Source organism: Crocodylus siamensis, chromosome 2 (genome assembly GCF_052110815.1).
Source record: "Crocodylus siamensis isolate JL-2025a chromosome 2, ASM5211081v1, whole genome shotgun sequence".
Taxonomy (NCBI): Eukaryota; Metazoa; Chordata; order Crocodylia; family Crocodylidae; genus Crocodylus; species Crocodylus siamensis.
The window spans coordinates 269,503,687-269,528,721 of record NC_143396.1 but is presented as its reverse complement, the minus strand read 5'-3'; the positions used below and the strand labels follow the sequence as shown (position 1 = coordinate 269,528,721).

The 25,035-nt window shown below is 43.6% G+C and overlaps 3 protein-coding genes across 6 annotated transcripts in view; 1 reads left to right on the top strand and 2 right to left on the bottom strand.

Annotated features, from left to right (window-relative positions):
* AK7 (adenylate kinase 7) overlaps positions 1–8,397 on the bottom strand; it is a 41,250-nt gene extending 32,853 nt beyond the window's left edge. The window contains exons 1-4 of the mRNA XM_090033973.1: positions 8,022–8,397; positions 7,641–7,823; positions 2,301–2,409; positions 97–191 (exon numbers count right to left, since the gene is read on the bottom strand). Coding sequence (XP_089890099.1) covers positions 97–191; positions 2,301–2,409; positions 7,641–7,823; positions 8,022–8,123 — 489 coding nt within the window. The 5' untranslated portion in view covers positions 8,124–8,397. The remainder of the gene's footprint in view (positions 1–96; positions 192–2,300; positions 2,410–7,640; positions 7,824–8,021) is intronic.
* A 1,428-nt stretch (positions 8,398–9,825) lies between these two features.
* On the bottom strand, positions 9,826–13,532 carry GSKIP (GSK3B interacting protein). Of its 2 annotated transcripts, none has more exons than XM_090033971.1 (3): positions 13,454–13,532; positions 12,407–12,659; positions 9,826–11,695 (listed from the first exon to the last, which is right to left on the bottom strand). In XM_090033971.1, exons 2-3 carry the CDS (start codon positions 12,656–12,658, stop codon positions 11,534–11,536), a joined length of 414 nt encoding a protein of 137 aa, XP_089890097.1. In that variant the 5' UTR covers position 12,659; positions 13,454–13,532; the 3' UTR covers positions 9,826–11,533. The 2 variants fall into 2 exon arrangements, with proteins under 2 accessions (XP_089890097.1, XP_089890098.1); XM_090033972.1 differs by lacking the exon at positions 13,454–13,532 and adding an exon at positions 13,164–13,446.
* A 116-nt stretch (positions 13,533–13,648) lies between these two features.
* Positions 13,649–25,035, top strand: part of ATG2B (autophagy related 2B) — a 71,801-nt gene continuing 60,414 nt past the window's right edge. For 2 of the 3 annotated variants that reach the window (XM_090033968.1, XM_090033969.1), the window contains exons 1-3: positions 13,649–13,968; positions 21,149–21,311; positions 23,695–23,847. In XM_090033968.1, coding sequence (XP_089890094.1) covers positions 13,807–13,968; positions 21,149–21,311; positions 23,695–23,847 — 478 coding nt within the window. In that variant the 5' untranslated portion in view covers positions 13,649–13,806. The remainder of the gene's footprint in view (positions 13,969–21,148; positions 21,312–23,694; positions 23,848–25,035) is intronic. The other variant, XM_090033967.1, reaches the window with a different exon arrangement.

The window sequence follows — 25,035 nt, the reverse complement described above, 5'->3', positions numbered from 1 at the left end:
TTCCTATAATTAGGGTGCACAATAAATATCTCTGTTTAAACAGATGTGTTTATCTGGAAAGATTCAGTGAAAATGAGTATTTTTGTCATCACTTACTGGGTCTAGAGGTTTGCTTCGTGCCCATGTCATTACTGTTGAAAGTAAGATGAATATCTTTTGTTTCTCAAAATGTTGTACCTCTGCATATAGTGCTGCATAATAAAAACAAAGAGTTTTACTGTTGGCTACAGCACTTCGACTGTATTTAATCTTTCAAGTTAAAATGTTCAACACATATGTTCAACACATATACTATAACAATCAAGTTTTACTTGATTTTATATACAGCATATTTCTTGTTGTTTAATAACTTAAATATAAAATAATTCAATTGCCAGGAATTAACAGATCCTGAATAAAAATCTATTAATGATATTTTTTCATATATGACAGACAACAGTCAATAAAGATGAATCACTGAGATACCAACAGAAAATTAAAATGTTATTTTATTACAGAATGATTACAGAATTATTGTGATGTTGCCTTATTTTAATCCAGAGCTAAATAATTAAGTTAAGGTAAAATGTATTTGTTTCCCACCCTAATAATTATGATATGATGTTTAGACTACTAGCGGGGGTGTCTAATTTGTTTTAAATGTCATATCAGTACATTTACCTTGTTTCTACTACTAGAGAAAAACATTTATTATTTGGGTATCATGATAAAGTTATTCCCCAAGGTTTCAAGAGAAAAAAAAGATGATAGAATAAAGATTTTGTGAATCTTGGGAGCTAGGTTAAATGAGATGCAAGCTAGACCTAAAACTGTAAATGCAAGAGTATTATTAAATAGCCAGTATTATGTGAAGCAAAAGTAGGATTTCAGGCCACCAAAAATTTAGAACTGCTCCTGAGTGTCCATGAAAAATAATAATAATAACAACCCTTCCCCCAATATCTTATGAATATAGATACAACATGTTATAGCTCCAGATGAAACTGTATTATTGTGTTGACACCTATTCATTGTACCTAATATATAGTTAATACATATTATTAATACATAATATGATAGGCCAACCACCTTAACAATGGAAGTAAAACAACACAAAAAAGTGTTATTTTGCGATCAGATTCATAAATCTCAAATGCATCCTGACACACTATTGGAGTTATGTTACCACTGCTTGAGCCTCTTGATTAACTGTGCTTTCTTAAAGTGATGTGTTGCTTCTATAATCTATTATTCCTTTATTTAAAACACGCAGAAATTCTAATTTAGCACTAACTGTTATTTAATCTACAATTTCTAAGAGGTGCTTAAATATTAGCATCCTTGCTGATAAATCCTTCAGGACTTGAAAACAAGTTTTCATCTGAGCCAATTCTAGCTGAACCCAGTAAAATGAGTTTTGTAAATACTTTCAAAATAAAGGGAAAATAATCAAATTGGCAATAAGGCATATGTTGCAAAAATAGGCTAGATTACTTTTAACTGTAGATTTAAGTAATTTTTTTTTGAAAAACCATTATTTGAATCACAAAGGTGCAAAGCTTCCACTCAGTTTCTAACAGAAATGAATGAACTAAGTAGTGGCTAGGTGAACTGGGTAGTGGACAAGGTTATGAAGGCCCTTAATTAAGTCATGAAGGCTTCTCCATGAGAGACTAGAGAAGATTCCAAATCTCCATAAGCATCTCCACATAAGGGGAGGATCTACAGAACAGCAATTTCACCGCCTCATGGCCCTGCTTGCTGCACTGCACTGTCCCTGCAAAATGCTGATTAAATCCATATACAGGTAGAATAAATAAAAGTATTTAATAAACAGAATTAATTCTATGTTCAAACTAATGTGTGATTACAATCTAGATCCTGTAAAACATTTTGGTGAAAGATTAATTTCTTTGCTGCTAAAAGACCAATAAGCTTAGAATTGAAAAGGACTTTATCTTGATGGTTTGAGATATTTTTGCAAAAAATACAAAATAACATGACTTGATGGAGTATTATATTCTGCTACATAATCCAGAATAAAATTTATGTTGATTTCATATATTTTCATTTAAAATGTATATTTATATATTTTGAAAACCTCTGTGCAAGAGTTGATCAAAATTTTGCCAAATTCTTTGCAGTACACATGTCCTATCTGATACTTGTTGCAGCAATTCAGATTTCACCATTTCCCCAGACTGCTTCTTCATCTGGGAACCTCATTTCATATTATAGAAAACTGCAACTTTGAGATTAAATGACTGGCCAAATCTAATGGCTGTATGACAATTTCCTTTTCAGTTACTGATCGTACTGACCAGAAGCTGCCCAAGTTGCCTCCTCAATTTGATCTGCATCTTCAGTGATATTATATATAATGACATCACATTCAAGCAGGTAACTTAAGAGTTCTTCTCGAGTAGAAACCTGGAAAAAAATAAAACCTTTTTCAGAAGAATAAGTTCCCCTACTCAATTCTTTTTCCTTTTATCTTGAATTTTCACTATCAAATTTCTACTTGACTTCTTAGTGAACCACCATCTTCCTCTAAACTTTCCCTTTAGATGGAAAGCAATAAAGAAGTCCCAGTATGATTCAAATATGAAAAATAATTTACTTTTTGCACACAAGTTAACAAAGTTCAAGAATCAACATACTGGGATGAGTTTTTAAGATGGGACATTTGGTGGGGGGGTTGTTTTGTTTTACAGTTTTTACTTGTTCTTTATTTATATCCTGCTCTTGGTGTTTTGGGGAGTTTTTGGTTACTCACTTCAGTAAAAACAAAGTTGAAAAGTACGTGTGTGTGTGAAGACCCTCTATTGGTTGTTTATGGTTTTGACTGACTATAAAAGTACTCCTAAAATTGATAATCAACAGCTATCATACTGATCTTCAGGTGTAAAAGACCTTTGAGTCCAAAATGTGAGGGCTCGCCTTCCAGATTTAGCCCTGTGGAGAGGATTTGTTTTATGTAAACCCAGGTTAAGATTGCAACCACAATTCCATTAGAAGGCTGATCTTCTGCATCTGATAACTCCATGAAAAATAAATGAAGACAGTCTCAGTATTTAGACTTCTAAACATTATAGAAATTATTCTGCCTTTTCAAATTAAAAGAATGAAAGATGGTTCCTTTTTTTAAAAAAATGTAATGCTCCAGCATTTTTTTGCAATATGCATAATGTTGTATCCACACAACAAAATCATATTAAGGCTTAAATCCTGCCAGATGCAGTGTGTGGGCATAAGGATTTGTCTTTAAGATGAAATTTAGAAATAGACCATATGTATAATTATGAGAAAAAATCATAGGAATTTTGTTATCAGAATTAGAAGAGAATTTCAACTACCAAGGAAACAGACCCATTACTACCCACTAGATCAGAGATTCGCAACCTCTTCTAAGGTCAAGGCACCCCTCAAAAAATGCCTGCTCCTAGTTTTCATTTGTTCTTTCAGTACAGAAAAATAATAAAACAATTCTTCTGTTGCAAAGAACTCAGAAAGACTACAGCTTTAATGCTAAAGATTCCTATTTAAAACTTCTAGGTTTATCTTGTAAATTATATGTGCACATCACACAGTGCCATGATAGTGTGGCATCCTTAAAAGCATCTCAAGAAACCCCAGGGTGCCATGGCAACCCGGTTGAGAATCGCTGTACTAGATTATGATATCTTCTAAATGTAAAGACATTCTCAATTTATTCTTATTTGTAAAATATTTTGCAGTGCACAAATGATATAGCATTGTGTTGGGGCTAAACAGTGCCAGTCATAATGGGCATTTATACACACTTTTTTGTCCCACAATGCACCTGAGATCTGCTGCTTTGAAGCAGACTCAAATATCGAGTCTGCTCCACAAATGAGTTCAGGTGAATTGTCCTGAGCTGTGCCACATGCAGTTGTAAAAGTGACAAAATGGTGGTGGTGCACTTTTGAACTAAAGCACCTCTGATGTGTTTTAGTTCAAAAGCATGCTGCTGCCATTTTCTCAGCACTGATGTGCATTTCACTGCTTATACAACTGTAAGAATTGCAGCGCTGGGCACGTCTCAAAGCATCTGGTGCTGCAGTGCTTGCATGTATAAAAATCCATGTTCTTATTGGTTAATTCAGCCAAACAGAAGTTCAGTTCAAGATTTTCAAAAAGTCATTATGATGTTGCATCTCTCACTTGACACAGGGATTTTACTTTCATAATGTTACAAGCACCCCACTTCACAAAAGGAAGCCAAAATTGAGGCATCCAAATGACACAGTCACTACTAAAAACAGTGGACTCAATAAGTAGTTAGGGATGTTGCACACCTAGTGTTACCTACATAATAACTATTCCTGGAAAGTAAAAAGAATGCATAAATGAATGGGAAGGGTAGACATGGAGTTTAATTTTAGGCTTTCCATTAATTTCAGTATTCTTTAGATTGGGGTGTTCAACCTCTGGCCTGTGGGCCAACTGCAGCCTGCAGAGCCATGATGTCTGGCCAGTGGGGGTCCCCACAGATAAGGAAATTTGGCAGCAGGGGAGCAGTGCCCATTATGACCACCCTCCTTGCTATCAACTTCCCAAACCACAAGCCCCAGGCTCTGGTTCACAACCCTCCCTTCTTGAATCTGAACTGGTATTGCATTGGGTTGGGAATGGACCATGCTTCTCCCCTGCATGGGGCTGGGTTGGTGTTGAGCCAAGTCCCCTTCCCCCTATAGGGCTGGGCAGGCCCCTTCTGAGGGCCCTGATGGTGACTGCCGTGTCTGCCCCGAGAGTCAGACCAGTGCCACCAGCAGGGGCTGGCCCGCAGGAGGACCAGGCAATGCCTATCCAACCTGCCAGAGAAGAAAGGTCAAGCAGCGCTGCTTGAGTTCAAATCCCATGAGTGCGCAGATGAGGCTGTATAGGGAAAGGATGCAGGGAGAGCCAGGGGACCAAACACAAATGCCGCAGTTCTGATTTTCAATGCATTGCACTTGTTGTTCAGTGACAGATGGTATTTGTCTGTCTTACACTTGCAAGCTGATATTGGCAACCAGGGTGGATGACTGGAGACCCTCTGGGTTAAAATCTGTGCGGAACATGGCACAGGGGACACAATGGTGGGAGTCTACTACAGACCTCCCACCCAAAGTCCTGAGCTTGACCGGGAATTCTCCCAGGAACTGGCTGAGGCTACATGCTCCAGGACCATGGTTGTCATGGGTAACTTCAATTACCTGGACATCTCATGGGAGGATCACTCAGCAAAATCTGAGCAGTCGCAAAGCTTCCTATTGTGCGTGCATGACTTCTACCTGACTCAAGAAGTCTATGCGCCAACAAGAGGCAAAGCGCTGCTCGACCTGGTACTGGCTACTGGGAATGACCTAATCGGTGACCTAGTGATCAATGGGAAGCTGGGTGACAGTGACCATGAGGTGATCACCTTCACCATCCGCTGTAAAGGTGGCAAGTCAGTCAGCAACACGGAAGTCCTTGACTTCAGGAAAGCTGACTTTGACAAGCTTAGGAGGCTTGTCAGTCAGGCCCTAATGGACCATGACCCCAGGGAGATGGGAGTTCAAGAAGAGTGGTTGCTCCTCAAGGGAGCGACCCTCTATGCACGAGCTAAGTTTATTCCATCTCGGAGGAAAGGCAGCAAGAGGGCACAGCAGCTCCCCTGGCTCTCCAGGGACCTAGCAGACCTCCTGAGGCTAAAAAGAAAGGCCTACAAAGGATGGAGGATGGGATTCACCTCCAAGGAGAATTATTCTGCATTGGTCTGGTCCTGCAGGAAGCAAACCTGTGGGAAGCCAGGGCTGCAACTGAACTCCAACTAGCTTCAAGCATCAAGGACAATAAAAAGTCCTTTTTCAGATATGTGGGGAGCTGGAGGAAAAGCAAGGGCAACATTGGACCCCTGCTGAACCAGATGGGACAACTGACAACTGATGCCCAGGAAAAAGCCAACCTATTAAATGGGTACTTTGTGTTGGTCTTTAATTAATCCCATGGGACGCCCATGCCCGCTACGGGACAGGGAGGTCTGGATGAGGGAGATCCCCTGCCCTCCATTAATGCTGACGTCGTGAAGGAACACCTTGAGAGGATGGATACCTTCAAGTCAGCCAGCCCTGACAATCTACATCCCAGGGTACTCAAGGAGCTGGCGAGCGTCATAGCCCAGCCCCTGGCACGGATCTTTGAAAACTCTTGGCTCTCTGGTGTAGTGCCCGAAGACTGGAAGAAAGCCAATGTGGTGCCTATCTTCAAGAAAGGGAGGAAAGTGGATCCAGCTAACTACAGGCCCATTAGCCTGACTTCTATCCTGGGGAAGATCTTAGAAACGTTTATTAAAAAGGCCAACATCCAAAGGGATAGCCAGCTTGACCAATCTCATTTCCTTCTACGACCAGGTGACCTATCACCTGGACAAGGGAGAAGAGATTGATGTCATATATCTTGACTTCAAAAAAGCCTTCAGTCTGGTATCCCATGATCACCTCTTGGTGAAACTAGCCAATTGTGGATCATGGGTCCACCATGATCTGGCTGGGAAATTGGCTCTGTGGTCAGATCGAGAGGGTGGTAATTGATGGCAGTCACTCATCATGGTGTCCTGTGACCAGTGGGGTCCCTCAAGGCTCTGTCCTTGGACCCATATTGTTCAACATCTTCATTAATGATGTGGACATTGGAGTCAGCAGTGGACTGGCCAAGTTCGCTGATGGCACCAAACTTTGGGGAAAAGCATCCACGCCAGAAGAAAGAAAGGTAATCCAGGCTGACCGGGACAGGCTCAGCAAATGGGCGGACGAGAACCTGATGGTGTTTAACACCGAAAAATGCAAGGTTCTCCACCTTGGGGAAAAAACCCCTGCAGCATCCTTATAGGCTCGGCAGCGCTACGCTGGCTAGCACTACGGAAGAAAGAGACTTGGGGGTCATCATTGACCACAAGATGAACATGAGCCTGCAATGCGATGCTGCAGCTAGTAAAGCGACCAAAATGCTGGCTTGCATCCATAGATGCTTCTCAAGCAAATCCTGGGACGTCATTCTCCCTTCGTACTCGGCCTTGGTGAGGCCGCAGCTGGAGTACTGCGTCCAGTTTTGGGCTCCACAATTCAAAAAGGATGTGGAGAAGCTTGAGAGTCCAGAGGAGAGCCACGTGCATGATCAGAGGTCAGGAAAACAGACCTTATGATGACAAGCTGAGAGCCATGGGGCTCTTTAGCCTGGAAAAGCGCAGGCTCAGGGGTGATCTGATGGCCACCTATAAGTTTATCAGGGGTGACTATCAGTATCTGGGGGAACGTTTTGTTCACCAGACCGTCCGAAGCGGTGACAAGGTCGAACGGTCATAAACTACTACAAGACCGTTTCAGGCTGGACATAAGGAAGAACTTCTTTACTGTCTGAGCCCCCAAGGTCTGGAACAGTCTGCCATTGGAGGTGGTTCAAGCACCCACATTGAACACCTTCAGGAGCAAATTGGATGCTCACCTTGCTGGGATCTTATGACTCCAGCTGACTTCCTGCCCTTTGGGCAGGGGGCTGGACTCGATGATCTCCCGAGGTCCCTTCCAGCCCTAATGTCTATGAAAGTCCTGGCAGATCCATCTGGGGCGAATGACCCCTGCTAAACTGCTGCCTGGATGGCTGCGGCTGCCACTTACAGTGTACGTTTCTTCAGCAAAGTCGGGTTTCGTGCTCCCAGCCTGAGACAGGGTCCCCACGATCTGATAGACGCCTGCCTTCGGCTTGCTGCTGGCTTCTCCAGCCGACTTGGCCTCATCGTCCTCCTCCTCATCCTCCACCACCTCCTCCAGTGAGGCCCCGACCACGCACCTGGACAGATACTGGTGGCCCAAAGGGAAGAGCAGAAAGGAGGGCAGGTTACAGCGCCTCAACGGGCAAAGCCACTACCCCTCAACGGGTGACGAGAGGAGCCCCCCGCCCAGGTGTCTTCCTTGGCCCCCAGACAGCCCTGCTGCCAGGAGAGCTGCAAACCACAGCCCCTGGGTTGGGGACCCGGCCCGTGGGCGGCCCCGGGCCACCTTGCCGATGTTGCCGCCGCTGTAGGAGTCCAGGTGGTTGAGGAAGACGCGGCAGCTCCGCGCGGCCGCCTCCGACGCGGCGCCTGCAACCGCCCCAGCCATGGCCGCGGCCGGGAAGCCGCTGGGTTCCTAGGAGACGGCGCCCGCCCCGCCCCGCGGAGGGGGCGGAGCCGCGGCCACAGCGCGGGGGGGCTGCAGCCGGGACCAGGACGCGGCCCCTCGGCGGCGCGCCGGAGCCCTGCCCTGCCGCAGCGCCGGAAGAGCTCTGCCCGCGCAACCCGGGGGACGGCAGCGAGGAGCTGGCACGGGCCCAGCGGACTGAGAAGCCCCCGCGCGGAGGGACAGGAGCCGGCTCTTTCCTCTCAGGGTCAGCGCTCCTCCGTAACTACAGGAGGAGCCGGGCGGGGGGTCTAGAAACACGCCGCTCACAGGGTGCTGGAGAGGCTTTGGTAACACTTGCATCCACCGTGCTGAGCTGCACGTGCAGGACCTGTGCTCGGAGCGGCGTCCAAAGCCGGGCGACGAGGTACTTACTTTAACTTCAGTGCATGCGATTCACAGTCTGTCAGGGCCTGGAAGGGACCCCGTAGATCCTCAGGTCCAGCCCTCTCCTGCTCTAGGCAGGAAGACAACTGGGGTTAGGGGACCACAGCGAGGTGACTGTCCCATCTCAACTTAAAAACCTCCAGGGTAGGTGACTGCACCACCTCTGGGAGTTTATTCCACGCTCTAATTGTGAAAGAGTTTTTCCTGGTATTAAGCCTGAAGCAGCTTTCCAGGAGTTTGTATCCAATGGCCCTGGTCTTCCCTAGCAAATGGTTGTTTACCAAGCTCCTGCTGCCCTCAAGAATTCAGTTATGTTGAGGTGTTATGTCTGTCACATTACAACTTCATATATTTTCACTGTGCAGATGAAGCGAGGAAAGTGTTACAATTTGAGTGTGGAGGGTCTGGAACAGACTCTGCCCTGAGCTGGCACAGGCCCTGGAGATATTCAGAAAATGTCTTGATATGCACTTTGCTGGGGGCATGATCCCAGCCGTCTTCCCTACCCAACTGCAGAGGGGCAGGACCTGATAATTGCAGGAGGTCCCTTCCAGCCCCTAACAGCTATGCATCTGCAGCTCTGAATCAGTATATCCTCCTTGGCAGCAGCTTTCCAACCATAAGTGGAGTTCAAACAATACAGAGCAGTCATGACGAGGGCACCACACCATCTGTGTGTGTCTGAGTAACTGCATTGTTGACAACTGCATTCTTCCAAATGTTACTGAACAGCTTTTGAAGAGTTATCCTACAGCACTGACTCATTACATGATTAGACACTGCTAATTGGAGTCTTGGAAGTAATTAATCTGAATTTAAAAAGTGACAGCACATCTATTCATGAACCTAGTTTTAAGTGTAATGATTAAGGATTAAGATTGTTTTATAGTATCTCAGTCTTGTTTCTTACTCAGCTGTTTAAAGAAGAAACAAATTTTCTGTAAAATACTTTTGTGGTTTACTGTTGAGTTCAGTCACTGCACTCTTCTTCCATATCCATTTTACTGGATGTTGAAGAATTACTAATCATCCACTACTGCTTTTGAAATTTGCCTGTGAGCTTCTAGAGCTTTCCCCTACATTACCCCTTTTCTGTTGTCATATATCACTATTCTATTCAGCAGCTACTTTAAAGCATTGAGATGCTGGTATACAAAACCACCACAGGTCTTGTTTGTTTACTTGGACTTGCAGTTAAGTATGCTTAAATATGCACAACTTAAGTAAAATTTATTTCACAAGAAGAAAAAGCTGACCATACATGTTTGTGCATTTATTTAGTTATCTAATCATTGAAATAATACAAAGCAGGTACATTAGTTGTAAAATTATTCAGATATAAACATGGCAGCGTACATTTTCCTCACAGAGGAGTAAGCACACGCCACAAAAAATTGTGCAAAAACATCTGAACAACTCTTAAAGCCTGAGAATATACATTAACTTTAAAGCAGATTAACATGAAAATGTTTTGACCTAAAACAAAAAATTCAATGAAAATATTAAGGATTAAAGCACCTGAACGCAGAAACATTAGACTGCAGGTGTCTTCTTAGTCATAATTATAAGCACCACCTATGAACACTATAATAAATGCACAACTACATTAACTAATCCTTCCAATTAAAAAGAGATTAGTCTCAGCTGGTGTAAGTCAGTCTAATGCCACAGAAGTCTCTGGAGTATTTTCGCTTGTACCAGCTGATCTAATCCCCTCTCTCTCTAGTCACACTCACTTTGTTCCTAGCTTGAAAGAACAAAACAGAAATACTTGGAGAGATGCATAAAACACTGAATAATGTACAAACTGTATGATATTACAGAAGGTTAGTTCCATAGTACTGGTACCTTAGATCAGCTGTATTTAGTTAGTCTATTATTCAATATGCACTTGAAAACTTACAGTAGCACAAAAAGCTTGTAAGGAGTTGTGCTCTAGTTACAAGATACAAAATATAGGTAATATGGTTTCCAGTTCAACATTGGATTCAAAAATCAAAGGCTATGTGAAACATGCAATGCAACATTACATTGCATACTTACTGTTCTTTAAGACAGGACACTATACAGATAAGGAGGAAGAAGAAACATGGGAAAAGCTGAAGTACTGCATTATAGGAAGTAAAGCCCAAAGCAAAAAAGCTATGCTGTACATAATGTAAGAGTGCATTTGGAGTAGTAAATGGACCTAAATGTTCCAAAACCCACAGAACATCTCATTATAGCAGATTTAAGTTGTTTTTAAGTATAGCCTGTTACATCCTGGCTTACTCCTGTGCTTGTTTTTGATTCTGATGACATATGAATATGCCAACAGTTCATCTTACTTTAAAGTTTGTGGCATACACGGGCACACTGAATAATACTGGGTCTTGCCTTTAAATTCAGACACCTACTCTTTGATACAGAATGTTGGTGAAAGTTGTGCGTTCTGTCAATGAAGCTATGAGCTTCCAGGGCTGAGCACAAAAAAAATTGTGCTGAGAATTTTGTTCTCAGCATAACAGCAATTCACATTAATTAGCTAAAGCAAGTAGTTCAGAACTTCATATATTCTTTCAATGTTTAGGTGAGTTACAATAACGAAAGCAGTAACACTTTCATACATGGTATCAAGATTTAAAGAGTATCAGTTAAGAAATATCTTAATAAGTAACAGTGCATTGCAAAGAGAACAAATTTCTTCAAACTGTGTAGAAGGCAAGTCATTTTAGCTAATTATCTATAGTAAAAATTAAACTAAAAAAAGGCTCCAATCTCAATTCAAGGTAGCATAAATGGCTTTGTTATCTATACAGATCAACTGTAGCAATATTTCAGCTAAGTCTTACTGCATGATAAAAGCCTAGAAGTTTATACAAAAAAAACAAAACAAAACCGAAACTTAGGATAACTTGAAGAAACATCTTACTTAGAAATCTTACATGCAATAAACCTTCCCCAAGAGATGTTCATCATCATTTGAATCATGATTGCCCATCCTTTTTCAAAGCTTCCAGTCTTTGTAGAAGTGCATTTCCAAAAGCTTCACGATATGCTGGGCTAAGAGTGTCCAATAAGGAGTAGATAGTCTCATGGTATGGAGTTTGTAAGTTATCATCAGCCTGGTCAAAAGCATAGCCCACCACCTGCAGTAAGGAGACCAGCACATTACATTTTCCTCATGAAATGAAGTCATATCATGACAGGAAACATAAGGGAATCACAAAATTTAACCAAACCCATTAGTATATTAAACACAAAGTCCTTTTCTACCTGGGACCTTGGTAATCACTCAATTAAATCTGTCTCCAATATATTCCCCTCTCCCCACCTTCCTCAAAGATTGAGAATACTAATAAACACTGGGTTATCTGCGTTTTGGGGAAAATCCTTACAACAGGTATTTACCCAAGCAGTTTAAATTACCTGAACAGCAGTTGCATGCACAGAAATAAATATTTGAGTTTAAAGAAATAAATTGCAACTTTTTTGTCAAAGTGTTTAGTAGCTTAATATTATGCATTTCTCAACACCTTCTGCATTTATTAGCTATGGGACCCAAAGACTGAAATACAGGAAGTCAGCAAGCTTCTCCAGCATCAGCTACCACCCTAACTGGTCTGCACAGGTTTTTAAAAAACAAAACAAGATGCTTCCTATATTCCTCCCTTAGTTTGGGGAAAAAGTGATTAGTTCAGCTTCCTAGGGAGGCACGAAAGCATAAAACAGGTTCTCAGAAACAGGCAGAAGGGAAAAGATTACAATGCTCTGGTGACAGAGATCCTTTATTAGATTCCTTTCAGCTCATGTCTATTTTAAACAAAGAAGCTTTATAAAGGATAAACAAACAAAGTTACCCTAAGTCCTGCATCTGTGAGCTCCAGGCAATACCTGTTCCTTTCCCTGGTTTCCACATTGATATATGCTACATCCTCTGCACAGGAAAGGTTTTTTGACACAAACATGTTGCTGACAGCAAACAGTACATCATTCACAACAGCTTCTGCCTCTAGTCTCATATCCTTCACATCAGTTCCTTCAAAATCCTTATATTCAGGATCCTCTTCAAACTCTGTGTTGTTGGACAGCTCCATGGGATCCAGCTCCATTCTGCAAGCAGAAATCCCATGTTTAGTGTCATCAGTCCATAAAGCCAACTCTGCACCATGAACGATGTAATAAGCAAACAGACACACTGTGACACCAGCTCATTCTGCCAGGGACACATCTTGTAGAAAACAAAGATCAATCAGGTCTTTCAGGGGCCACAGTTTTGTTCAATGAGCCATTCAGATTAAGCCACAAAGTCCCCGTCTAGCTCACTAAATCACTCCCCCTCCCCCGCGGCTCTTCGGGGACTCCCGATTTTAGTCACGCTCAGCTGTTGGATTAGCTCATTCTCTTAGAGCCTGGTGCCAAGGTCGCAGGCTAGACCTGTGGTCGGACAAGACGATCACCAGCAATCCCTCCCAGCCTCATTTCTCCACCAAACATCACGATTTAGCTTTAAACAAGATCCCTCCGGTCCGCAGCATGCTGCGCAACCAAATGCTACCTGCAGCCAAACCCGCCCCGGTCGCTGCCAAAAAGGAAAGTGACTAATAGATTATTTACAAGCCGAGACTTGCTCCGGGAGCCAAGCGGATTAGCTAAGCTTAAGGCAACACGCCCGTAACAACAGCTCTTTGCTGCCCAGTGCCCGGCGCGTTCCCAGGCCGGCGGGGCCGCATCACCCCAGCCGCAGTACTCGAGCCCCGCTGGACGCTGCCGGAGCAGCTCGCAGAGCGGCCCCTGCCGGCTCCACCCCGAGACGCTCGCACACAGGAGCTCCGAGGTTCTCCGCTTTCCCGGGTGGGTCTGTAAGGCCCTTCGACCCGAGGGCGAGCGAAGCAGAGCAGACGCACCTCACCCCTCCACGACCGGACGGCGTCTGAAAAGTCTGACGTCCCCGTTCCGCCTCATCCCCACCCACTGGCGGCACACTTCCGCCGCTCCTCCCCCGTGCTGTGATGTCACTTCCGGTCTTGCGCGCGTCACCGCTGGTCGGTGCGGGGTTGGGGGGGGGTGCTGGGGGCGCGCGGGCAGGTTTGGTGCGGTGCGGTGCGGGGGGAGGGGTGACGCGCGGGGCCGAGAAGACGGCGGTGGTTTCGGTATCGGTGTGAGGATGGGGCGGGCCGTGATCGCGCGCTGTCGCTGTCGTTGAGGGGTGCGGGGCCTGGCGCCGAGCGGGGCCGAGTAGCCCCCGGCCGCAGCCGCCATGCCGTGGCCCTTCTCCGAGTCCATCAAGAAGCGGGCCTGCCGCTACCTGCTGCAGCGCTACCTCGGCCACTTCCTGCAGGAGAAGCTCAGCCTGGAGCAGCTCAGCCTGGACCTGTACCAGGGCACCGGTTCCCTGGCACAGGTCCCGCTTGACAAGTGGGTAAGCAATGCCGCCAGTAAAAGCAGGGCCCTGGGCTGCAGCTGGAGCTTCTCTTCTGCCCCTGGTTTCAGTACAAGCAAAACGTGAGTGACATGAAGGGCACGGAGCCAAGACATGGGGCTTTGCCGGGGGCAGGCAGGGGCTGGTCTGGGCCAGGCGGCCCTGAGCCCTGTGGGCTGACAGCTGACAGTGCCATGGCAGCCCCAGCTAGGTACTGTACGGCCTTGAAACAGTCTCACAGCTGCGTCTGGATGCAGCCTTTCCGGAGCTGGGAGCAGTGGGGGCTTGATTTGGGTGGACATTGCCACTTGCTGTGAATGGAGGGTACTCTGATGTTGTGGCAATCACGAAGGGCCATGCTTGTGCAGAGAAACCACCTGGAGCTGTGCAAAACATGGGGCCTCAGTCTTGAAACAGAGGAGGGACTTGTGAGCAAATGCCAGGAACTCAGGGGAGTTGGCTTCTGCTTTGCTGAAGGTAGGTAGGGAAGCTGAACCACTTGAAAGCTTTGCAGCCCTTACACAGGCACTTACTGACACAGCCTAAAGCACCAGTTCCCAGTGGGGTGTCCCTGGGTGCTATGGATAAAACTTCAAAAGAATACAAAGTAAAGGGAAGCTGCATTTTGAAGTTGCAGATCTAATGCAATTTTAAGTAATGGATGAAATGATCGGATTGATCTAAATTCTAAACTTTAATATTCGTATTGGTGCCTGCTGCTTTTTCTTTTAAATTCAAATGTGCCCTTGCTCGCACAGACTTTGGGAACCCCTGGTCTAAAGAGTCCAGTAACACGGAGTGGTCTGCACCCAACTCTCGCTCTTGGACTGGGGGGCTGCTGTCCTCTAATGGGGGACAGCCTGGTAGTTCTCCAGGACGCTTTCTCCTTCTCTTTGCAGGGTTGTTGGTTGTAGGTGTGTTGATCTAAGGACAAAGGCAGGCGAGGTTCTTTGGGTAGATGTGATTTTTGTTTTTTTTTATTGGTCTAATAAAAGATGTCACATCTGCCCAAAGAACCTTGTCTGCCTGTCTCCTTCTCTTCAAAACATTGCTTGTTTTGCCTGCTTTTGGATTCCATGGATTTGGGGATAGTTAGCCAGTCATTGTCTGCCTCCTGATTTCTCTTCTATGTTGCGATAGCTGGGTGTGTCAGCATGGTCTGTAATATTAAATGTCAATGTTGAACCAGGGACTGAGGCCTGTGGGACACCGTAGGTGACAGTTTGGAAGACAGAGAGAGGTGTGGTTGTTCATCAGAGCTATCTAGATGTAGCATCCACTTCTGTTCTTCCTCACAATCTCAGTGTCATTTACCTATAACTGCACAGACCCTAAGACAAATTATTAGGATTTTGTGTTTGACTTCTGAAATTCTAGAGACAGAGTTGTATGACAAACTAGGTAGATATCCATGGCTAAGATGAGATTGACAACGGTCAGAACATAAGTTGTTTATTTAACAGATTCTTGTATAAAGGCAACTGAAACAGTTTTAAACAGTTAAAGCAGTTTGCTCAGAAATGACAAAATAGACATCGGCAGCTGTTGGGAAGGTTCATGGTGTGAGAATACAGATCTGAATACTTGGATTTTTGCAAAGCTGATAAATTGCTATCTTCCCAGGAGTTGTTGACTTCTGTAAGTATGAGAGTCAGGAACTCTTGCCTATTTTTAGCAGCCAGGAAAGCTTTGGATGATCACTCTTACAGGCTATAATGTAATGGACTGCTTTAAGATTTCCTGTTGTGTGAACTGTTGGAATCTGGTTTTGTTTAATGCTCACAATCCTTCATTTACAAATCTAATCTTGCATGTGTGTGAGTAGGGTGGTTTGTTTTCTTACTACTTAGGAGTATTGCAAGTGCTTTATAACTATAAGTGAATTTTTCAGAACTTCAGATGAAAGATGCTTTGCAAATGCTAAATGTTATTTTTTTCTTTCCGGTTTGTGAGGTGGCAGGAAAACGGATGATAGTCTTAATTAGATGACAGTGCCCTCTAGTGGAAATTGAAATTATTTACTAGTTTCACTATACGATACTTGGACTGTAAACACCATGATTTCCAAATTTGTTTAAAGGAATTGGCATACAAAAGGAATTTAGTAGAATATGCATATAATATTTATTATTTTAATTATCAAACTTGGAGAACAGCTTTTTTTTCCCAGGCTTTGCTTTCTAGCTTGTAAATTAGTAGTGTATGTTCTGTTCTGTGGATATAACTTTCTCATGCATGACACAAAATTGCAAAAGCAGATGTTGTGGAAGTGCTACAGCTGTGTTTTTCCTCTTAGCCATTTGAAACTTGTTATTTATATATCATCAAGGAGGCTGTAGACAAATTATGTTATTTTAGTTTTGGTTTGTGGATGCTTTGGCTATTAGCTTAATACTTGAACATATTGCCTGTTGTTCATAAGATTGTCTCAGTGTTTCTAGAATACAGAGAGAAACCTTTTGGCTTTGAATATGCTTACAAAGCCTTGTTAGCCCCAAAGGGCTTGCACCGTATAATAAAAAATCAAAATTTAGTTCATAGGTCGTGAGACTTAAAAAATATACTAAATGCTTTTTTGTGCTGCTACTTATGCTGTTATTTTTCAAAGTATAATTCTGCATGCCATCCACATCTATTCTTTATATACTTAGTTGGCAATTCCTCAAACAGAAATATAAGGATGTTCGGGGTTTTTATTTTTAATTTTATTTTTGAATTATCCAGAATCATTCAGTTCCTAAGCAGATGCTCATTTTTTTAATGAATGGTTTTAGCAGTAAAGAACATTCACTTGCATTTTTGCTGTTCAATAATAGTAAAGAAGAATTTGCTTTAAATATAGCAGGAAAGGTAGAAGAAAAAAAAAAAGATTTCCTCTGTTTCCAGAAGACAGAGCGTTAGAGAAAGTCTGAAACAAGATTCATGCAAAAGTGGTTTTGATATGTAGCTTTTGTTACAATATGTGTACTAGATAGCTAAAATACTTCTGAAATACCATAGGTTATATTTAAGCCTTGTTTTACACAATTAGCAAGTTTTAATGCATGCTAATTATTTCTGCTGTTGATTACATGCTCTTGATTGAAGTTTAAAATAAAAGATCAATTATTCAAGATGCTGTTTGAGCTGTATTGAATCTTGATCAATCATGTCTTGAGAAATCAAATTATTACCTCCCAAAACCATTTCAAGGACTGATTCAGCTTCTGTTTTAATCCGTTGGACTATTTCCATTGCTTTTTGGATATTGGAACACAGACACTAAAAAGAGCAGAACACAGTTGAAAAACAGATTTTTAAGAATGGAAGCAAGAAAGATTTATGGTTAAAAATTATGTTAAAGCAAAGGTCTAGAGAGAGGAACTGACAGTTGCAGACACAAGAATGATAACATATTTTTTCTTGCTTTCTGTAAGTTTCTAACAGCCTGTTTTCAACCACATTTTATTTTAAGATTACATCTTATAATAAATGCATTCAGAACCTTTTTTGAGCATACCTTAATAGTGACTTGTAAGCTATCAATCCTGCAAATACTTACACCTTTATTTAACTTTGACACCTTGATTACTAGTTAAATTAAAACCATTGGGACTGTCCATGGCTGAAAGTCAGGCTGCTTGTTTGCACAATTGAGGCACATGGCTCAAATCATACAGGTATAGAACTGAGCAGTGGTTTGTCCACGTGAGAAAGTTGCACTGAATTAATTTAAGGAGTAATTTATATCGATGTATTTTAACCAGTCTAGAAGATTTTGTAGACAGTTTTATTTTGGGGGGGGGGCGTTATTTGTCATAAATTAAAAAAGGAATCTAGCAGAGTTAGCTGTACTTTAAAGAAACCTTACTGAGGGTCAGTGGTGTAGTGATGGGGTCAGGGGGCATGTCCCTGGGTTCTGGCTTGTGGGGGTGTGCCAGCCAGGCCCTCCAGGGGATGCTTGCTCCCCTGCCGGCACTTCCAGTTTTACTGCCAGCACTTCCAGGCTTGGCTATTGGCTGCTGCCCCCCTCCCCAAAGTGATCAGCTGCCGGGGGACACCCTCCTCCCCTGCTCTGCAGTCTGCTGTGGAAGGGGGATGGGTGCAAATGTAAGCATTGGCCCCCAGGAGCTGGAGACCCATGCTACGCCACTGCTGAGAGTTCAGGAATGAACCATCCTGATGTGCAGGAAGATTAGCTAGTATGGCAGAAAACCAGCGTGGCTGAGCAGGAAGTTTTCAATAAGCTAAAACACAAAAAGTGAAAATTTGAACAAATAACTAGGGAGGAGTGTAAGAGTATTGCTCTGGAAGTCAGGGATGAAATCAGGAAGGCCAAAGCACAGTTGCAGTTGTAGCTAGCAAGGGATGTGAAGGGTAACAAGAAGGGTTTCTACAAGTATGTTAGCAACAAGAGGAAGATCAGGGAAAGTGTGGGTCCTTTACTAAATGAGGGAGGCAACCTAGTGACAGGATGCAGAAAAGGCTGAAGTATTCAATGCCCTTTTCACTTCAGTGTTCCCAGACTGCTGTACCTGACAGTACAGTTTGGGGAGGAGGTGATCAGCCATCAGTGGCGAAAGAATAGGTTAGGGACTGTATAGAAAACCTGAATATGTACATTTCCATAGGACATGATTCACTTAAGGTTGCTGAGGGAGTTGGCTGATGTGATTGCAGAGCCACTGGCCATTTTCTTTGAAAACTTGTGGTGAGCGGGGGAGGTCATAGATGATTGAAAAAAGGTAAATATAGTGCCCATCTTTAAGAAAGGGAAAAAGGAGGATCCAGGGACCTCCATTTTGGTAAGCATTACCTCAGTCCCTGGAAAAATCTTGGAGCAGGTCCTCAGGAAATCTCTAAGGAAATGACTAGCTCTATGGATGTGGGGAGAGCAGTGGATATGATATACCTGGCCTTTCTCAAGGCTTTTGATGCAGTCTCCCACAATATTCTGTCAGGCAAGCTAAGGAAGTACGGGTTGGATGAATGGACTGTGAGGTGGATAGAAAACTGGCTGGATTGTTGGGCTCAGTGGCTTGATGTCTGGTTGGCAGCTGATATCAAGTGGAGTGCCCCAGGAATCAATCCCGGGGCTGGTTTTGTTCGATAACTTCATCAACAATTTGGAAGATGGGCTGGATTACACCCTCAACAAGTCTGCATATGATGCAAAGCTGAGGAGATGCACTTGAGTGTAGGGCTGGGATTCAGAGAGACCTAGATGTATTGGAGGACTGGACCAAAAGAAATCTCCTGAAGTGCAATAAGGACAAGTGCAGAAACTTGTACTGGTGCAGATTGGGACTGACTGGCTGAGCAGCAGCTCTGCAGAAAAGACACTGGAGGTTACAGTGGACAGGAAGCTGAATATGAGCCAACAGCATGACCTTGTTGTGAAGAAAGTTAATAGCATAGTGGGCTGCATTAGCAGAAGTGTTGCCAGCAGTGATTATTCCCCTCTATTCAGCATTTGGGAGGCCACGTCTGGGGTGCTGTGTTCAGGTTTGAGCTCCCCACTACAGAAAGGATTGGAGAGAGTCTAGTGGAGGGCAGCGAAAATAGGGGTCTGGGGTACATGACTTGTGCAGAGAGGCTGAGGAAACTGGGTTTATTTAGTATGGAGAAGAGAAGACTGGGGGCAGGGAGGCGGAATTAATAGCATCCTTCAACCTGGAGGGGGGTTCTCAGTGGTAACAGGTAACAGAAGAAGGAGCAATGGTCTCAAGTTGCAGCAAAGTAAGTTTAGGTTAGATCGGGGTGGGCAAAATGTGGCCCATGGGCTGGGTGTAGCCCACTAGGCCATTCTATCTGGCCCATGGGGCCCCTAAAAAATTTAGAAAATTAATATTTATCCACCCTAAGCTGCCTGTCAGGCGGCCCTTGATGGCTTGCCAAAACTCAGTAAGCAGCCCTCCGCCCAAAATAATTGCCTGCCCCTGGGTTAGATAGTAGGACAAACTTTCTTATGAGGAAGGTAGTGAAGAGAAGCTTGAGAGGGTCCAGAGGAGAGCCACACACATGATCAGAGGACTTGAGAGCAGGCCTTATGAGGAGAGGCTAAGTGCCATAGCGCTCTTCAGCCTGGAGAAGTGAAGGTTCAGGGGTGACTTGGTGGCAGCCTATACGTACATAAGGGGAGTATCAGGAGCTGGGAGAACGTTTGTTCACCAGGGCACTCCAAGGGAAGACGAGGTCCAACGGTCACAAACTCCTAGAAGACCGTTTTAGGCTGGACATAAGGAAAAACTTTCCTGTCCGAGTCCCCAGGGCCTGGAATAGACACCCCCCAGAGGAGGTGCAAGCACCTACTCTGGATGCTTTGAAGAAGCACTTTGATGCCTGTCTTACTGGGATCCTTTGACCCCAGCTGCCTGCCCCATGGGCAGGGGGCTGGACCCTATGATCTTGTGAGGTCCCTTCCAGCCCGAATGTCTATGAAATCTATGAAAGCACTGGAACAGGATACGTAGAGAGGTGGTGGAACATCCTTGGATGTTTTTAAGACCTGGGTAGACAAAACCTTGGTGGGGATGGTCCTGCTTTGAGCAGGTAAGTGGACTAGATGGGCTTCTGAGGTCCCTTCTAACCCTAATTTTCTATGATTCTGTGAGTGACTTGATTGGAGATGGGTTATTTTTGTCCCAAAATCACCATTTTGGTTTCAGTGGGAACTATGTGAACACCTGCAGACAAAGTTCTTTAGGTAAATCTAATATCTTAGACCAGCTCATAAAGTTGGAAATAATCTTCTTTGCAAGCTTTTGGTCTAAATACCCTTAGTCAGGCTGAGGAAGCATCGGCAGTTGGTATGTGCTCTAAGTGAATACCTGTACAGTCATTGTCTCTACCAGGAGAGCTGTTACGGAACATGGTCCAAATCAGCCTTTCTTAAAATTTAGTGTGATTTTTATAAAGGAATTGTTGACTTCTGTTTCATTACTATAATATTCTTAAAAATGAGAAATTTTTTGGAACAGTGTAGTTGCATAGATCACAAACACATCTGCAGATAGAATACTATTCTGTTAAAATTTTAGTGTGTAATATGTTGTACTCCTGGAACCAAAAATGCAAGAAAACTGCCAGTCTATTAAATGTGTTAATTTAATGCCTTTTATCAGATGCTAAAGATGTTGCTGCCAGTAAGTGACTATAATTTTCACAGTTATGGGCATGATTTAGAGTTTTTTTCTTCTAGTGTCTAAATGAGATCCTGGAGTCAGCAGATGCACCTCTAGAAGTTACGGAGGGATTTATCCAGACTATTTCTTTGTCCGTTCCCTGGGGGTCATTGCTACAGGATAACTGTGCACTAGAAGTGAAAGGATTAGAGATGGTCTTCAGGCCAAGGCCTCGTCTAGGTAGGTTCATTTTATGATCTCATGGGTCAGTGGCTTTCATTGAAGGTTATTAACAATATTAAGAAGTTAAGAGATTATAATGACAGTTTTATTTCAACCAGTTCTGTGTGCTAGCTTACTGTCTAGCATATTTTGGTTGCTACAATAATATTAATAAATACTTTTATTCCTAAAATTCAGGCTTAATGTTTAATAACACTGCACAAAGGACTGATTGGACTGTTTCAACTTGTCTGTGTCTGCATGGGTACTACATTAGTTCAGCTGGTACTGATTAAAATTTAACCATTACTTAACCTGCCCAAAATACTTTGCTCTCATCCATTATTAAACCGCTTGTTGAAAACTTGAGGCAGTTTTGTTTATGAATGGAAACTGTTACACAAACATCCTTAGAGCTTATTTAAACTTTTTAAATATGTATAGTGTACGGTATCCTGTTGCATCTTTTGAGACTACAGAGGACCTGAATTTTGTATGGAGGAAAGGGAAAAACATTTTTCCTTGCCTTTTTAAGTCGTATACAAGTGAGAAAGCATGAGCTTTGTGAGAAAGTATGAGCTTTACTACTACTTTGCAAATAGTCTTCAAATAGTTTAAACAAAATGACAAATATTTTTGTTCTCCTGAATTTCATTCATTTTTTTTTTGTTAGAACTAAGGCTTGAGCAATTTTTACTTGATAATGTAAGGGCCTTGTTACACATTACACTGTGAACTGCACAAGTGATGATCAGTGTTAGTGCTAGCTTGAGTTTGCAGCAGTTGCACATTCAGGCCAGCAGGGGCCCGGAGGACTAAAGGTAAGAATCCATCTGCCTCCCATTCCTCCAAGCTCCCTGCCTACTAGGGCTCTCTCAGTTACCGCACCACCCCCAGGGCTCCCTGACAGCCCTCCTCCCCCTTGTTTGCACCTGACTATACTATCTGTCATGGGGGAGCAGACAGAGGAGGGTTAACCTGTCTGCCCTGCCCCTGTGCTGCCACTGCTGCTGGGCTACTGCTCTGCTTCAGGCTGAGCCTGCCCAGAGAGCAGCAGCAGCAATGAAGGCTGGTCAGGCGGGTTAACCTTTCCTTACCTGCTCCTCTGGAACAGCTAGTAGGAGCAGCCACAAGTAAGTAGGGGGAGGAGGGCAGTGAGTAGAGCTCTATGGTGCGGGCGGGGGGAGGGGGCTGGGGCGGGGGCTGGGCAGTGGACTGTGTCTGGGCCAGTGGGGGAAGTGTGAGGGGATGTTTATACAAATGTGTAACCTAGAGTATCCACAAGTTAATGTAACATGGGTAACATGGATCAGAGGGAAACCTAGGCTGGAGTGGCATAACTTTAAGGTATCTAAAGCATGATTAAAACTAGTTTCAGGTGTTAATGTGTGGACAATCCAGGGGTTAAGAACTCCAGGAGCTGTCCAAAATCGCCATGTAACAAGGCCTTAAGCTAAACAGTTTACAAGAATAAGTGAGTAATAGGACTGACCAGATACGTGGCATGACCTTCATATTGGTTTTAGAATTAAGTATTTAAGCAAAAAATAATGACTATTTGGAAATCAGTTCATCAGTAATAAGTGATTCTTTACATTATTTCTTCACTTGGAAAGAGAGAGCCACTGTTTCTTGGAGACAAAGGGAAGGAATTGTCATTGCTTGTGCTTTTTCTTTCCCTTATTAGAAATTGCCTTCTTTTGTTGGTGGGGTTATTTTTTCCTGGCTATATGTTTGCTTTTTTCTTCCATGAAGCTATGTAATTGAGGAAATATATATATTGATATCCTTCTTAAAAGATTTAGATACCTGACCCCATATGAAATACTCTCTGTTGTGACAGAGAGTAGAAGCAGCATATTTATAGTCAGGTTGGCTTTATTTGGGTAGCTGCTGTTTTTTCCCCTTTTTTATACTTAAGTAATATGCCTGGTCTCCATTTAATATATACTAACATTACACTGAATTAGGTGGTAGCACTAAACCTTTGTTGATTATCTTCTGGCAGCTGGTTAGGTTAGGACAAGCTTCTACTACTTAACATGATTGTAACAATATTAACTTCCATCTAAGGTTTCTCCAGACTAAAATTTAAAAATGTGATGTTAAGAGTGTTTTAAAAGCCTAATGAAGAAAAGATGCATTAAACTTTTAAGGTTGAGTGGTGCAGCTTTTGTTAAAGGCAGAGTGCTTGCTCCATTTTATACTTCTAAAACACATTAACTTGTTTTAGCTAACCTGCTAATATCAAATGTTATATTCTAGACTAAACAAGGACCAAGGTAGGTACAGAACAATATTTCATTGGGTAGGTCCCTGAAGATAGCTGTTTTATCTGTATCATCTGTTTTGTTGTGTTTATAACTTCTACAGCGAAATTAAGAATTACTTTATTCTACAGCATCTGGGTCTGAGCCTATGTATTGGTCAAGCTTTATGACCAGCAGCATGCAGCTTGCAAAAGAGTGTCTGAGTCAAAAATTGACAGATGAACAAGGAGAAGGATCTCAGCCTTTTGAAGGGCTTGAGAAGTTTGCAGAAACTATTGAAACAGGTATGCCTTACTGTGACTTTTAAATGAACAGCTCGGGTTACATTAAATCAAATCCCACCATGTTACAGCATTACAGAAGTGTAAGCTCACTTGCTATGGCTTCTAGAACTTGTTAGCAGAGACCCTGCCTCCTAACATTACAAACTGGTAGAGGTGCACCAATACATCAGTCCAATATTGGATTGGCACTGATATAAAGAAAATTGAGTGCATCAGAAATCAGCTTTTTTCCCTGAGTGTGGCCAATAAATACCTGATGCATGCGATGCAACACATAGGCAGCAAGGACCACAGCCCAGCAGCTTGGAGAGCTGCATCCAGCTAGTAAGTCTGTTGTGGTAGAAGGGGATGGGGGGGGGGAAGGAGCATGAGGGGGAGCAGATCAAGGCCTCCACAGTGAGGGGGGAGTGGGGCTGGCCTAGGGGCAGGGGCAGGTGCTGCCCAGCCAGGGTGGGGCATGGGACAGCCACGGCATGTGCCCCTTGGGCTGGGATGCACTGGGCTCTTCCTGGCAGTGAATTTTCAGCTGGCTGCTGCCCCCACCTCCCAGCACTGCCACTGTTCATCCCAAGCACAGCCCAGCCCAGCTCCCACCCAGGAAGAGCTTGACAGCCTGCAGTGGCAGCCCACCCTTGCCCCACACAGATCTGGGGGCACACGCCCCCCCGATGCCCTCCCAGGGTGAATGCAGGGTGGGAGCTGCCACCATCCCCCGTTATGCCCTTCACACAAGCTGAAGCTCCATTTTGTGCCCTGCCTCACCCTGGATGGGCAGTGCCTGCCTCCCCCCCCACCCCTTTCCTTTTACCCTTCCTTCCACCACAACAGACGTATCAGCTGGACACTGCTCTTCAAGCTGCTGGGCTGTGTATCAGAAATCCGATCGGTATTGGCCAATATGCCTTCTTAAACATTGGCTATCTGTATTGGCTCAAAGTCTCTACTGATGCACCCCTACAAACTGGAGAAGAGGATAAGACTTGTACTTTTATTTTAAAGAAAATAAAACTACTGTTAAGAAAAACCTGTTTCTACATTTTGCTGAGCAAGACCTTTATCGAGGCCAGGTTTTATATGCCTAATACTGGTATAAGTCTGGACATTTATTTTCATTGACTTAAAAGATACCTTGGTTTTGGCAGTTCCAATTCAGCGCTACCTGTGACAACAGGATCAATATTTAGGTTA